Genomic DNA, 14,187 nt, shown 5'->3' on the forward strand with positions numbered 1-14,187 from the left:
TGAAATCTCTGCCCTTTAACTGAGATCTCGATGTGCGTGGAAAAAAAAAATGAAGCGGCGAGGGGAGGGAGGGAGGGGGAGGAGGAAATGAGAGGCGGGGAGGGGGGGAGGAGATGGGAGGGGAGGAGGAGTAGCAGGGGAGGGGAGGGGAGGGGCGGGCAGACACTATGCGATGATGTCATCGTCCCTGTGGAGCAGCGATACAAAGTGACTGTTTGAGGTGATGGTGCAGCGAGCGCAGCCTGGAGGACCGAGCGAGCGCTCCTGCAAAAGAGGCGGCGGCGGCGCTCCGGACGTGCACGCGCTCGTACATGGACGTGCTCGTACGTGCACGCGCTCGCAACTTTGCCGACGTGCGGGCGCGTTTTCCATGTCACACGCACCGGGATGCCGCGCGATGCAGAGGCGACTGTCTGTGTGTGCGTGCGTTTATGTGTGTGTGTGTGTGTGTGTGTGTGTGTGTGTGCGTGTGTGCATGTGTGCGTGTGAGTGTGCGTGTGCGTGTGTGTGTGTGTGCACTGGGAGGTGTCTCAGAGCAGCACTCAGGCTACCTGGCCGGCCGCGATGACGTCATTCTCTCAGGAGGCTCGACCGGCCGAGCCCAGTTCCTGCAGGTGCGAAAATAAAGAGCGCGGAGGAAACCAGGGATTCGCAGAGAGGAGGGGGGGGGTTGACATTTGTGCACCTCATTTTGCACCAAAACACCCCCTCCCAAGCCGTGCGCGCGTCCGCGTGCACGAACCCACGTCCCCTCCGGCTGCACGTCAGGTGTTTGCTGGCGCGCACGCTCCTCCTCCGCCTCCTGAGCTTTGTGTGAGCGGGAGGAGGGGCGAGGAGTAGAGGAGGGTGGCGGGGGGGGGGGGTGTTTACCTGGCTCTTGATGATGTCATCATCCTGGTGGATTTGCAGGTTGTAGCCGGAGTTGCAGGAGATGGTGCAGCGGTCCCCGTTGTAGAAGTGGCGCCCGGTGCTGCTGCATCTGAGCTCTGCATTGCGGATCAGCGGCTCCTGGCAGTCGATGGCTTCGCACGAGTAGTGCACGCAGCTACCGGGGGGGCGCGCGTGGCGTGAACGGAGGAGGGGAGAAAGAAAAAGGAAGGAGTGGGAGAGGGAGACGGAAGGGTTGGGAGGGGGAGAAACCACAATTAGAGTCAACGACGACAACACTCAGACTGTTTCTCCTGCAGACGGCCGAGACGACCACAGCCGTCTGTCCGTCAATCCATCCACCAATGGCTGCTTTACATATCGAATCAATAGAGCAGAAGCAGAGAGAGAGGGAGGGGGGGGTCATCACGTCCACTCCCCCACCCTCCATCCCCACCTTCAAACGGATCACCCCTGCGCACCTGGTCACCAGAGTTCACACCTCCTGAAGCATCGGGTCAGAGAGAGAGGGGGAGGGGCTACAGTCAAATGTCCCTTCTTTGTATTCACTCATTTCTTAGTATATAATATCTGAAGTTTTTCATAAAAGATCAGAAATGTTGATTTTCCTGCTTTTCACTTTTTTTTATATATATATAAATGTATATATTTATAGAACAACCACCATATGAAACCACTAAAAAAAAGTGAAACCAAATGAGCCCCTGCTGGTCTGACGGTGCCAGTGGTATTTTTTATTTTATTTTTTAAATTATTTTTTAAAAGCCACTAAGCTGAGCACATAAATACTGTCCCCGGCGTCCAGTCTCCTCTCAAGGGCAGAGGACAGGGAAGCCTGGAAGCCTCAGTCACCGTGGGGCAATTTGGCTTAGGGGGGCAAAATCCATCGCTCTTGGAACTTATCTACCTGAAAACGTATCGTCCTATAGGCCGGGGACTGAACTGGCACACGGCGCTCGTGCACACACACACATAGACGCTGCTCAAAGGGAGGCGAGGCTTAAAGAGAAAAGACGAAGAGGAAGAAGGGGGCAGGAGGAGGGGAGAACGTACTGCACATGTGCATGCATTTGCAGATGTGCATGGAACATAAAAGTTAGTCATGTTAATAGCACCCGTTGTTAACAGCTCGGGGTGGGAGAGGCGGGGGTGGGAGGGTGGGAGGGGTTTTTGAGGGGGCTCTGTGGTGTTTTTTGTGGAGGGGCAGAAGTATTACGGGAAATGTGCAGCTCAGGCCCAGGAGGATGAGAATGGAGGGAGGAGCGGGAGGCACCGAAAAGGGGGGAGCGAGAGGGGAGAGAAGGGGGAGGCCAGGCCGAAGGATGGACGGCGTGGCGGGGTGGAGGCAAGGGGAAGGGGAAGGGGAAGAGGAAGAGGGTCAGCGCAGGACGGGGCGGCAGTGGCCGGGATGATGAGCAGAGGGACCTGAAGAATTGTGAAAAACAGAGACGGATGACGGTAAATAAAAAGAGGGAAAGCTGGTCACGTTTAGCTTGCAGAAAGTGAAAAGTGGCCCAATTACGGCCATAAAACAACACTTTGCAACAGCCACAAGTAATTAAATAAAGTGTGTGGCTGTGTGTGTGTGTGTGTGTGTGTGTGTGAACCAAATCAGAACCCAAAAACCTCCACAAGTGGGGGAACCACTCGGTGGGCCACAAACAATTTCCCGCCGGATAAGAAGCACTTTTCATCCGTTCGAGGTTCCCTGGGAAAAAAAAAAAAAAAAAAACCTGTCTCGGCGGCGCAAACAAACAGCTTTATCTGCCGCCGCAGACCCCCACCCCTCCAACCACCCCCCCACCCCCACCCCGGCCAGCCGCCTGCCGCCGTGTTTATTAGCGCGTTTCTTCCTGTTGAAAGTGTTGAGGGAGCGTCGGCGCTCGGCTTTGTCTCATGCGTGACAGTGGTGTGGTAATTGGTAGATTGGGATTCCCTGCGCCTGTGTGGTCTCTCGCCAGCTCCTTCTGCCGTCCGTGACTCCGCATTATATCGAATTAACTGTTCCGGAGGCGCCAAAAAAAAAAAAAAAAAGGGGGAAATAAAAAAATTACAATTTGAAACTAAATATGTGTTAATTTTATTTTGGCGGTTTTGTAAACGTCTCAGATTTCCACATGTTGCTAATCATTTTGTCTCATACTAGAAGGAGGAGGGGGAGGGAGACAAAATGATCCAAATAGGGAGTCTCGCATTGCACGTTTGCTTTTTTGTCGGACAATTTGTTTAATCTGCCTGTCAGAAAATTTGCAGAGGATTCGAATCGGACTGCAGCCGTCCAGCGGAAAAAAACCCACAGTGTTCAAACACGTCCGCCGCTGTTGCAATGATTGCTGGGATTTTTAGAGGCGGCCAACTTGATGAGGAAAATACTGGCGAGGCGACTGAGGCTGCGGTCAATCCGACAGCTCAAATTAATTTTATTTCTTATTTATGATATTTGGTTGTCATCGCCGGAGCTTTTTGGGGGTAAAAACGCTGCAGAGGAAAGAGCTTGTTAGTAACCAGTCTGGTAATGCATGGCACGAAGACAAAAGGCCCTCAGCATCTCGTCCTCGTAGTCGGTTGCTCATAAAGTCTTGTGTGTTCTTACATTTTGTTCATCTCCTTAATGGCTGTAATGTTTTTTTACTGTAAGCAGGGTCGGAGTGGCGCCTCAGCGCTCGGATGAATCTCCTTCATTCACTTTGAACATGTGAACTGAAACGTGTCCTGTTTCCTTTTATCTTTCTCCTACTTTAAGCCCAGAAATGTTACAGTGGTTGCCCTGCAAAAGTTGAGACAAGAATCACGCCCTCAACATTTCTGAAGTGGATATTGTCCTGAGAAAAGACAATAAAAGTCTTTGAACAGTGGAACTGTGGGCACATCAACCTTCTTTGCAAAACCGTTGCTTGCGGTTGCACACAGATGCGTGTTATCATTCATTCAAGAGACTTTCAAAAAAAAGAAAAAAAAGAAAAAAAGAAAATGCGCCGGCCGCGTCCTCACCTCTGGCCGGTGGGGTTGTAGATCTCGTTGCTCTGGCAGCCGCTGATGGTGATGGGGTCGAAGGACTGGAAGGAGCGCAGGCCTACCCCGGAGATGGCCACGTTGGGCGAGGTGAACATGAGCAGGATGGCCTTGGTGTGGTAGAAGGCCACCGACAGGTCGTGGCTGACGGGGATCACCAGTGGGTTGGTGCGGCAGCTGAGGAGCCACTCGCCTGCGCAGAAGGTGCAGAAGGTGCAGAAGGTGCAGAAGGTGCAGAAGGTGAGACTGAGGACAAGTGACGAGGCAAAGAGGCTAACGTTCTAACTCATAATTACCATTTTTACACGGCCGCATTTACAGTCGACTCATTAACTCATTTCTATTTTTCATGAATGGCACAACCAATCAGATTTCGACAATGATGAAGATGGTGGAGGTCAATGACGCTCTGCAGATCCACAGAAGGAGACCACAAAGTCGCAAAACTGTGACCGCCGCTAACAGAGTAGCATAGATGCGGCTGCAGCTGCGGTTTAAATCAGAAATTGGCATCACTAAAAAACACATCTCACTCAACACCAACTAGAAATCTCGTGAAAGTAACCGAGCTGCACAGTGACTAACTATGATGATGATGATGTGCTGTTTTCCTATCTGTGGTATGGAAGTTGTTTGCACACATCGAGCGCTTCTCACCGAGGCTGTGGATGCCCTCCTTGGTGTCCACGAGCTGGACCGTGATGTTGCTCTGAGTCTGGTCGATGAAGATCTTCCCGTCCGTGGCCAGATGGACGATCACGGCTGCTGCCACCATGGGGTGAGAGAAGTAGGCCTGGGAAAAACCAGCCGACACACCAAAGTCGTATTGAAATCTTCACAGTTATTACGCGACTGCTACCAGAGATCATCCATCTGACGGCGAGTCACAATTCTTTATTACTTTTTTGGACTGGTGGTTGTTTTTGTAACACTGACATTGGTGGCTTAATGCCATTGATCGCTCTCAGCATTTCCCACTGTGATTAGCACATAGCTGAACCGGTTGTATATGTAAATGTATTGTAAATGTAAAACTCTTTAAAACTGATGTTAATTCTTTATTTTGTCACGCGCGCCGTGATCCAGAGGAGCCCCACCTTCAGCCAGTAGCTGGGGTATCCCCAGGAGGACACGCGAGCCTCGCGGCAGGGGAACCAGGCGTACTGGGACACTCCGTCGGACAGGTCAAACAGCTTGGACTGGCACGTCTGCAGGGAAGGAAGGAAGGAAGGTAGAGGGACATTAGCGACAGTTGGCAACTCCATCCGTCCTGCTGAATATCGACATTTTTGTCGATATTCAACAGGACGGCAACTTTTCTTGCAGTGCAACCATGCAGACAAGAAACTGGGAGGCTTATGTGTTTTATTGAACGAGATAATTGTCGACGTGGCCGCAGATAGCGGTGAAAAAATGTTTTTAAAGTCTCGCTCTCAAGACTTCTGCAAATTGGTAAGACTGAATTTGAAACCGTTTATTCATTGTCGGCTCAAACCAGACACGAAGGATCATCACACCGATTCTAACTGGGTGGTTTGGGTTAATTTCAGCACAAATTTGCAATTTCATAGCGCATTCTGAACAATGCATTGTTACATTCATGCACACAATGAGTCTGTGAAAGTTTCTAATGGTCCCTCATGGTTTGGCCTTTTTTTCCGAAGCAATCGTGATATTGCCTGAAGCAACCATCAGTTTTAGGACTGGAGAGTAAGAAGATTCTGAGTTGCCACATGATTTTTTTTTTAAATGGTTTTAAAACAATTTTACCACAGAGAGGAAGATGAAAAAGTTGTGCCTCTGAAGTTTTTTCCACCACCACCACCAAAGTATGCAGAACATTTAAGCAAGAACAGCAGAGGTGATTTGCCCGGGGCTTCACCGATACATTCTATCACCCTGCCAGCAACATAAATAACGCTAACTTGAAAAGATTCAGGAATGCATTTTATATGATCCAGCCTCAATAAATCTACGCAAGCGCAGGCCTAGGTCTGATGCAGGCTGAAGAAATGACCCAAGTGCAGGGTCGGTGGCCAAAGTTAATTATTTCATCTGGATGAAGTCAAAATACTTCTGGTTTAAATCGGGTATGCATGTGCTTCAGAGAAGAATATTTGGAAGTTGATTGGATGAGCTTTCTACCTATCACAGAGGGATCATACGTTGGTAGTTTTTCCAGCTCAAAGCTTCCTGTCGATGTGAATGCTGAGATGAGCGTAACAATCCCACAGCTAGCTGCTAGCTGATCAGTGTTTGTTAAAAATCCTGCAAAAGCCAGTTGGATGAAAAGAGAATACATGAAGAAAAAAAAGCTATTGCAGCATCCGAGCTAATTTCGTTAGCAGCCAACAGCATTTTCGAACTTGTTGCAGACACTTTCACAGGTCAACGGCTGCACATCTTAACCTCGCCTGTACCTCCTGCCTCTATATCCATGAAGAACACCGATTGGTTATGGAATCCATGGAAAATGAAGACAGATTGAAGTCAATTGCCACTTGAAGTTAGATGGGCTGAATTTCAGAGATGAAATACGAGCAATCTGCAGCTGCTGCGAGCTGTTATTAATTATTAGGAAAACTAATTTGAAAAAAAAAGAAAAAACCTTGAATCCACATAACAAAGAATTTAGAGGCAGAGAGACAGAGTGTTACAGAGTGCTGGGACACTGTGGGTCCACCGTGAGGCCGCAGAGACGCAGGTAGGACAAACGAGGGCGCCGACCCAAGGACGGTGAGTTTCTGCCCGCTGGCCTGAGCTGGTGAAATGAGACACCGGTAACCCGAGAGTTCTGCTAAAGCGGCTCTCCTGTAAGATCCTGCCACCATGGAAAAGCGTCACGGAGCCGCTATCTGTGCGTGCATCTGTTGATGCCACCTCCCTGCCGCCACCCACCAGCCCCGCCCCTCCAGCTGAGGCGGCAGAAACGAAGGTGACAAGCACCTGAGGTCGCCGGCCCGTGGGAGCCGCCGTCTCCGTTCCCACCGCGGCCCGCGGCCTGCGTCCCCGTTACGCAACTGGTAGTTAGACAAAGGCCTTTTTTCTTTTCTTCTTTTTTTTTGCAGAAATGCGGCGAACGGGTAAATACATGGCGAGCGGATGGAGCCTAATGGTAATTCGCTGTGACAAGTGCAGCCATTCCCAGAGTTCAACATTCCTGCCCCGGCCCGACGCTGATGGTGGCCTGGACTTAATCCACTGGAACCCACAACAGTCTGAGTGCCTTCGACTGGCGTATGACTTAATTAAGCAATATATTTTAAAAGGGGTTGGGGGTGGGGGGGTGGTGGTGATGGGAGGGAGGGGAATAGGGGAGGAAGGGGGGTGGCTTGCTAATCAATTTAAAACCAAAGGAAGCTGTTTGCTCGCCATTGTTTTTGCAAACAAGGAGGGGGTCTGTGTGTGTGTGTGTGTGGATAGTGAAGGGGGGGGGCACCAATTCCGTGAGCAAACTGATTATTTATTCATGCAAACACAGGTGGCGCCATCTTCACCTTCAATCAACACCCTGCCTCCTCCCTTCTCCCTCCTCCCCCTCCTGCTTTCTTCCTATCTCCTGCCATTAATTAACTTATAGCTCCAGACAGACAAACACTCGTTGGCACAGGGAGAACCTCGGCTTTCTTTCTTTCTTTTCCTTTCCTTTTCTTTTTTTTTGTTGAGGCAATTAGCCGCCACCACCACTGTTGCCACCTACACCCACCACCACCACCACCACCACCATCACCACCACCCACGAAGCTTCACACCAGTGGGATGCAATTCACGAGTCTCCCCGAGGCTCATTTCCCCTTTGTGTCCTGCTGCAAGTCGAAAAGTCAAACAGGAGTCCAAAGCCCGTCCTTGTTGACCTGCCATTGACTCCACTTGGTCACCTGCAGGTGGGTGACGGTAGGAGCCGCCCAACGGGAACGCCGCACAGAAAAATCTTGCACGTTCGTAAACGTCCATCAGCTCGATGACACCCCGAGGTTCGGGAAAGAAACTTGAAATATCTCGACGCAGGTCGGCTGCTTCGGTGGTGTCTTCGCCCGTGCGGGACGAAGACACCGTAAATAAAACTGCGGGACAGACGCGTCACTTCACCTTCAGCAGCCCCGCCGCGGTGGCAGGCCGACCTGAGTGCCGCCGCCGCCGCCGCAGGCCCATTGGCCGACTCCTCGTTCTCTGACTTGCTAAGAGCCCTAAAACAGAGCAGCATGTTAACCCCGCTGTTAAATTTTATCCTCTGTAAAACTTAATACTCCACACTTCTTCCCCGAGTCGAAGTATTTCCGTATTGAACCTTAATGGAAAACACAAGCGTTGATAAACCACAGTGTCTTTTTGAATGTTTTTTTTTTCTCTTTTCTTTTCAAGGCGAGCGTGCCGTCGCTGTTGAAAGTGAATGTATCACCCACGCACACACACAGACACAGACACACACACACACACACACACACACACACACACAATATGGGAGGTATCATAAAAAAAAATCAGAAACAGCAACACTTATGTACTTTTACAGAACGTTCTATAAATGTTTCTCTCTCTTCCCCCATCTTAAGATTTTTTTCTGTTTGTTTGCTTTTTTTCTTCTTGGTGTAGCAGCACATTGAGGTTGAGGAATTCCAATGGTTCAGTTTTCTTTACGTTAAGTAGCAAAAATGTCAATTTTATGCAGATTTCTGGATCGCTGGCATGTGGTTTACGTTCTCTGGGGATTTTTACACACTATCATTGTATGAAACTTTTCTTCACAAGGGATGAGAACTGCAGGGCACCTTCTCTTTATGTCTTTCGCATAACTGTCTGGCTCCACTTTAAAAAAAAAAAAAAAACGGACGCAAAATGATTCCTGAAACCGTTTTTTATGTTTTCACAAGCTGAACCCAACGAGATCAAGAGCAGGGCTGCTGTGGTTTCTGCGCTGCAGACGTCCTGCGAGTCTTGATGAATCAGCCCACAGATTTAATATTTTTGGAATATTAAATCACTGCAAAAATTCGAAGGAAAAGGTCACTCGATCACGTTTGTTATTTGCAGCCATTTTTGTCAGTGGTGGCCTTAAGAGACCCAGTGGATGTGTAACCGCTGACCCACAAGAAAACAACAAAAAAAAGGTGGAAGATCTATTTTGTTTTTGTTTTTTTTAAAACCCTCATACATACAAATGTACCACCTGCTGGAAGACCTTTTAAATAAATTGTTGATTAAAATCACCTCATTAAAATAAGTAGAAAAAATGCTGCCAAACCTGCTAACGAGCGTTGATTAAATGATGACAAATGATTTTGTAATAGTCATATAAAGCATGTTGGATTGAGGCCATCGGGCTGGCATAGAGAACAGCCAATCGCTCCACCCGTTGACCTAGAGCTGCTGTTTGTAAATCACAGCTGCAGGGCTGCAGGGTCTCGAAATCGAAGAGGAAACCAGAGGAGAGGAGAAAAACAGAGTGCGAGTGTCTGTCTCCACAGCCCCTTGAAAATATGCCTGCAGTGTAAGAACTTTTATTAAGAGCATAAAAATTGGAGTACTCTTAAAAGGGAATACTAGTAATAAAAAAAAACAGAGTCAAGACAACAATAAAATGTCTTCCCTCTACTGGATAAACCACCTGTTTGGTCTGACAGGCTGGCCAGGGGAAATAGGGGCCAAATACTAAAAGATCTGAAAGCAGGAACACTGACACCATTGGTAATGGAGTCAGGTCCTATTTGGTACATAAACTGATTTTCCGCCTAAGACGAAAAAATCTGGGAGGAATACAGTAGGGTTGAGTTCAGTGGCCCAGTGGAGCTGCAACCATGAATACACTCAATGGCAGATAGATAGATAGATAGATAGATAGATAGATAGATAGATAGATAGATAGATAGATAGATAGACAGATAGATAGATGGCATATTTAGGAGCACAGGTTGCGACAGAAACAGGTTCTCGCAGTCAATAAAGAATTTACAGGTTTTTTTTTGCTTGTTGTTTGTTTGTCTGTTCAAAACATACTGGATGTGTCATTTTGTTTTTTGCGCTCCAACTGCAGCAGAGATGGAAGATTCCCGGCCACCGCAGCTGTGAGTGACGCAAACCGGAGACACGACCGGTGCAATTTAGTGGTTGAGCGAAAAGTCATTCGCTAACAGCCTGACACTTCCTACCGCTGGCTCAGCCTCAACAGATACCGACTGGTCCGTCCAGCTACTCTCCACCAATACATCCTCTGTGTGTGTGTGTGTGTGTGTGTGTGTGTCTCTCTCTCTCTCTCGGTGTTTGTGTGTTTGGGTTTCACTTTGCAGCAACAACAGCGATGACAAATTGCATGGTCATGCCCATTTCCATGATATATATACTCCACGAGGTGCGTCTATACAAAAACAACACAACACACATCACGGGCGCAGCGGCAAGGCCGCAGCGCAGGAATGAGCATCTGTGAGGCATTTGCGGGGAGAAGCAGAGAGAGCGAGAGAGAGAGAGAGAGAGAGAGAGAGAGAGAGAGAGAGAGAGAGAAAGAAAACTAGCGCGACTTTCCAAGCGCCGTCCCATGGTTTACTGGAATGCTGGTAAGCGCCTGGCGTGTGAGGTAATGTCCTGTCACTCAGCTCCACCCACACCCGGCCGAGGCTCACCGTCTCATTGGTGCCTGGGGCCCTTAACGGCAGCGCCGCTTCCACGGCCCACCGAGAACGAGGCCGTAAAAGTTGAATGAGTGGCACAATTGCGCAGCGCCCTCTACCTATATACCCGCCCCCCTCCATCACCCCCACCCCCACCCCCACATCTCATCCAGGCAGAGTGCGAGAGCGGGTGGCTGGGTGGTGGCGGCGGCGGGCAACGCAGACCACAAATTAACGTAGCGGGAGGAACCTGGCAGTGAGACGGCTGAGGCGGAGAAAATAAACGTCCTCAGACTGCTGCTGCTGCTGCTGCTGCTGCTGCTGCTGCTGCTGCCGCCACCGCCGCCTTACGTTTTGACGTAACCGACCGAGCCAAAGCTGCGCATATAACGGCCTCGGGATGCAAGAGTGGGTCCCACAAAAAAAAAAAAAACAGCCTCCACGATGAGGTTTCCACATGGCGGAACCACAATAATAATTGAGACGGCGAGGAGAGGGAACGCCATTCCTGGCCGGGTTTTTTGTGTGTGTTTTTTTGGCTTTTAAACATTGCCACGCGCTTATGTCACTGGCGCTTTGCCGGAGGGGCCGTGTGGTTGTGAGGGAAACGCCGCCGCCACCGGAGAAGTCGGGTCGTCACTGCTGCTGCTGCTGCTGCTGCTGCTGCTGCTGTAGGCTACAGCTTGGCTACTGTACGAGGATTTTGTTTTTGTGGGCATGTGGTGCGACGGGTGTTTGCATGCATGCGTGTGTGTGTGTGTGTGTGTGTGTGTGTGTGTGGGCTTGTGCAACAGTGTGTGCAATCCCCCCGACCTCCTACCATCCTCTTCGCACCCCCCACCCCCATCCCGCCAACCATGAGTGTGTTTGTTTGCATGTACTCCATACGGTGGAGGGTGGGAGGGGGGGGGGGGGGGGGGGGAGTGTTGCAGTGGCCTGTATGCAATATTCATGCTTCCACCTCTGGAGTACACAAACAAACACACACACGCACGCACACACGCACACGCATGGGCTGGTGTTTTTTGTTTCTTTTCTTTTTTTTTTTTTTGCTGAGAGCAATTGGGAAAAGCAAAAAAAAAAAAAAAAGCAAAAAAAAAAACCTAGCCCAGCTTTCGTTTCATTGTTTTTGCCAACCGCGGCAGCCTGTCCTTTCCATCTGAGACGTAACATACCTACCAAAGAAAAAAAGTGAACTGGTTGCATTTTAAAGGGAAAGCTCACTAGAAATGCCAGGCGGTGGCATCCACACGGAAGCCGCAGTTCATCTCGAACCAGCGACGCCAGCGCAGAATAAACTGAGGGTCTTTAAAGCGACTGCGAAAAAAGAAAAATCAGGTGCGTCTGTCTTAGGATGGGAAACACAATCGCGATGTGCACGAGCTTCAACTGCACACGGATGACTTATAATGAATGAGTGATCCTGGCTTAGCATGTAAAGAAAGTTGAAATAAAAACTCGACACCTGCTGTAGCTTTGGGAAAAAAAAAAAAAAAAAAAAAAAGCGAAAACGTTGCAATTTGGAGAAGATTTGGCTTCCTTGGAATTCTCTTTTACCTGCTTGAAACTCCATAACCGTTCCTCCGTCGCTGACATACGGGCGGAACTTGGGACACTTTTTGCGCAAGCTATCCCTTTAATCCCGAACCTCACGCCTGCTGTGTCCAGCGCCTCAAGACGGATGCACATCGCACATATAGGCAATTACTTGCAGCGTGAGAGGACTAAAACGTTATCCCTTCTGTCGCTCATGTATAATTAAGGCCGGTGTTGGGCAGGGGCGCCCCAGGGTTGCGTCACAGATTGCCCGGGCAGCCGACCCCTCTGGAGAAATCACCTGGCTCGCGCTGTTTGATCTTAAACTTTGAATACACACACACACACACACGCACACACACTCACACACACACACACACCTATGTATCCGCCTGAGCCACAATGATACTGGCACAGTCTTCGCACTTTGATTAGTTGCTCAGGGGCGTGTGCCTGGGCTCAATCCCTCAGGATCAGGTTGAGCTGGCTCACCGTATTCCGCGGTGTGATCGCGGGGGGAACATTATGTTCCGCTCCACAAAGACAGCAGTAGTACATTTCAGTCCCCCACGGACCTGCCCCATAATCCTGCATGGTGTTGATGCACTAAGTGTGTGTGCAAGTGTGTGTGTGCGCGCATATGTTTTCTGACTCTGCCCTATAAGGAGAACCATTCAAGGAAGGCGATGCCACCTCGCTGAACTCACAGGTAGGCCCAGGGCCCTGCTGGAAAACACAGGAACGACCAAAAGATTCTGTGCTGGTTCTACAATTGAAAACAGGAACGGAACAGTAATGCTTGTTATTGAAAAATGAAAAGAATCCAACTATTAACTCTGGCTGGATTTTTTCCCCTGCGTGTGCGATCATTAACATTTTTCAGACTTTATTGACCTTGTGCATTATTCCCGTGCCTGTATGGTATTTTGATTGGGTCAGACTGGTGGTCGTCTGAGGACATCCCTGACGTGGGAACGGCCAGCTGCGGCCGTGTTGGAACCTCGCTGTGATTTTTACTCCGTGATGTATTTTCTTACGAGTGCAGTAAGACCATCGGTCAATCTGGTTTACGGCCATTTTTTACTGCCAATTAGGACGACCACGTCCACATCTGCTCACCTGGCGCTCTCCGTTTAAAGCCTCGCCGCTTGTACTTCATCAACTTTAAAGTTAACGTTTTGAAAAATCAATTTTTTATGACTGACTGGCATCACGGTAACGAGGAGAACGCCGCCACACGCCACCACCCTTGCCTTTGACGCCCCCTGTGCCCCCAGCTGGCCTGGTGAGGTACTACATAATGTTGGTCGCCTGCCCAGCAACCCACAGAAGAGAACACACCTAACATTAAAACAACAATTCACACTCCAACACCAACTTTGGTTGCATCTCGTCGCAGGAACACGGCGGCCCGGTCACTTTCTCAGCTACTTATTTGCCTCCTCCGTCTCGTCTGGTCTCCAACGGAGGCTGGTCAGCCTGTTTCTTATGGGCCACACAAGAGATGTCGACTGTTTCTGGTGCTGGTGTGTGACATATTGCCATGAACCGGGCAGTAAAAAAAAGGCAAGGTGATAATATTCTATACAAGGCCAGCTGGAGGCACTGTGTCAACGTCAGGGCCACCGATCTCGCCTCTTACAAGTCAACGAAGCGCAAAAAATATATTTTGAAAATGTTATTTTAAGATATAAAGATTCCCGTCTGGAATTCAACACTTCAATTGTCCATTTTTCCCTCTTTTTTCCAATTTTTACCCTTTTCCCGATCCCCCGGCTACGTGCCTCCAGTTTATCTAACCTGATCTGTATCAACAAATACTGCCTCCACAGTGAGTACTGGCAGGCCGCTAGCATTGGTTCCACGCGTCATGTATTCTCATGTTGCTGAACCCCACCTTCAGCAGTGCCTCAAATGTAGAGGCATTGCACTGACATTGCTCTTGGTTTTACTCCAGAGTGCGACCCTTCAAATGCTACAAAAAAATGTATGTATGTATGTATGTATGTATGTATGTATGTATGTATGTATATGTTCTGTAGGCCTGCACTAAAAAAGAATGCCATTCACCGTAAAATGAAACAGATGTGTATCTCTTCGCCGCTCTTCCTTTTTGTGAGTGTTTTATCAAGAAAGAAATACCCAC

The 14,187-nt window shown here is 49.2% G+C and overlaps 1 protein-coding gene across 2 annotated transcripts in view; it reads right to left on the bottom strand.

Annotated features, from left to right (window-relative positions):
- The window catches only part of pappaa (pregnancy-associated plasma protein A, pappalysin 1a), a 77,080-nt gene that overhangs the window by 25,002 nt on the left and 37,891 nt on the right, over positions 1-14,187 (bottom strand). For both annotated transcript variants that reach the window (XM_076043667.1, XM_076043666.1), the window contains exons 11-14: positions 4,998-5,108; positions 4,558-4,693; positions 3,880-4,093; positions 871-1,045 (exon numbers count right to left, since the gene is read on the bottom strand). In XM_076043667.1, coding sequence (XP_075899782.1) covers positions 871-1,045; positions 3,880-4,093; positions 4,558-4,693; positions 4,998-5,108 — 636 coding nt within the window. The remainder of the gene's footprint in view (positions 1-870; positions 1,046-3,879; positions 4,094-4,557; positions 4,694-4,997; positions 5,109-14,187) is intronic.

This window comes from Nelusetta ayraudi, unplaced genomic scaffold, assembly GCF_046127955.1.
Source record: "Nelusetta ayraudi isolate G7.1 ecotype Tasmania unplaced genomic scaffold, CSIRO-AGI_Nayr_v1 ptg000076l, whole genome shotgun sequence".
Taxonomy (NCBI): Eukaryota; Metazoa; Chordata; class Actinopteri; order Tetraodontiformes; family Monacanthidae; genus Nelusetta; species Nelusetta ayraudi.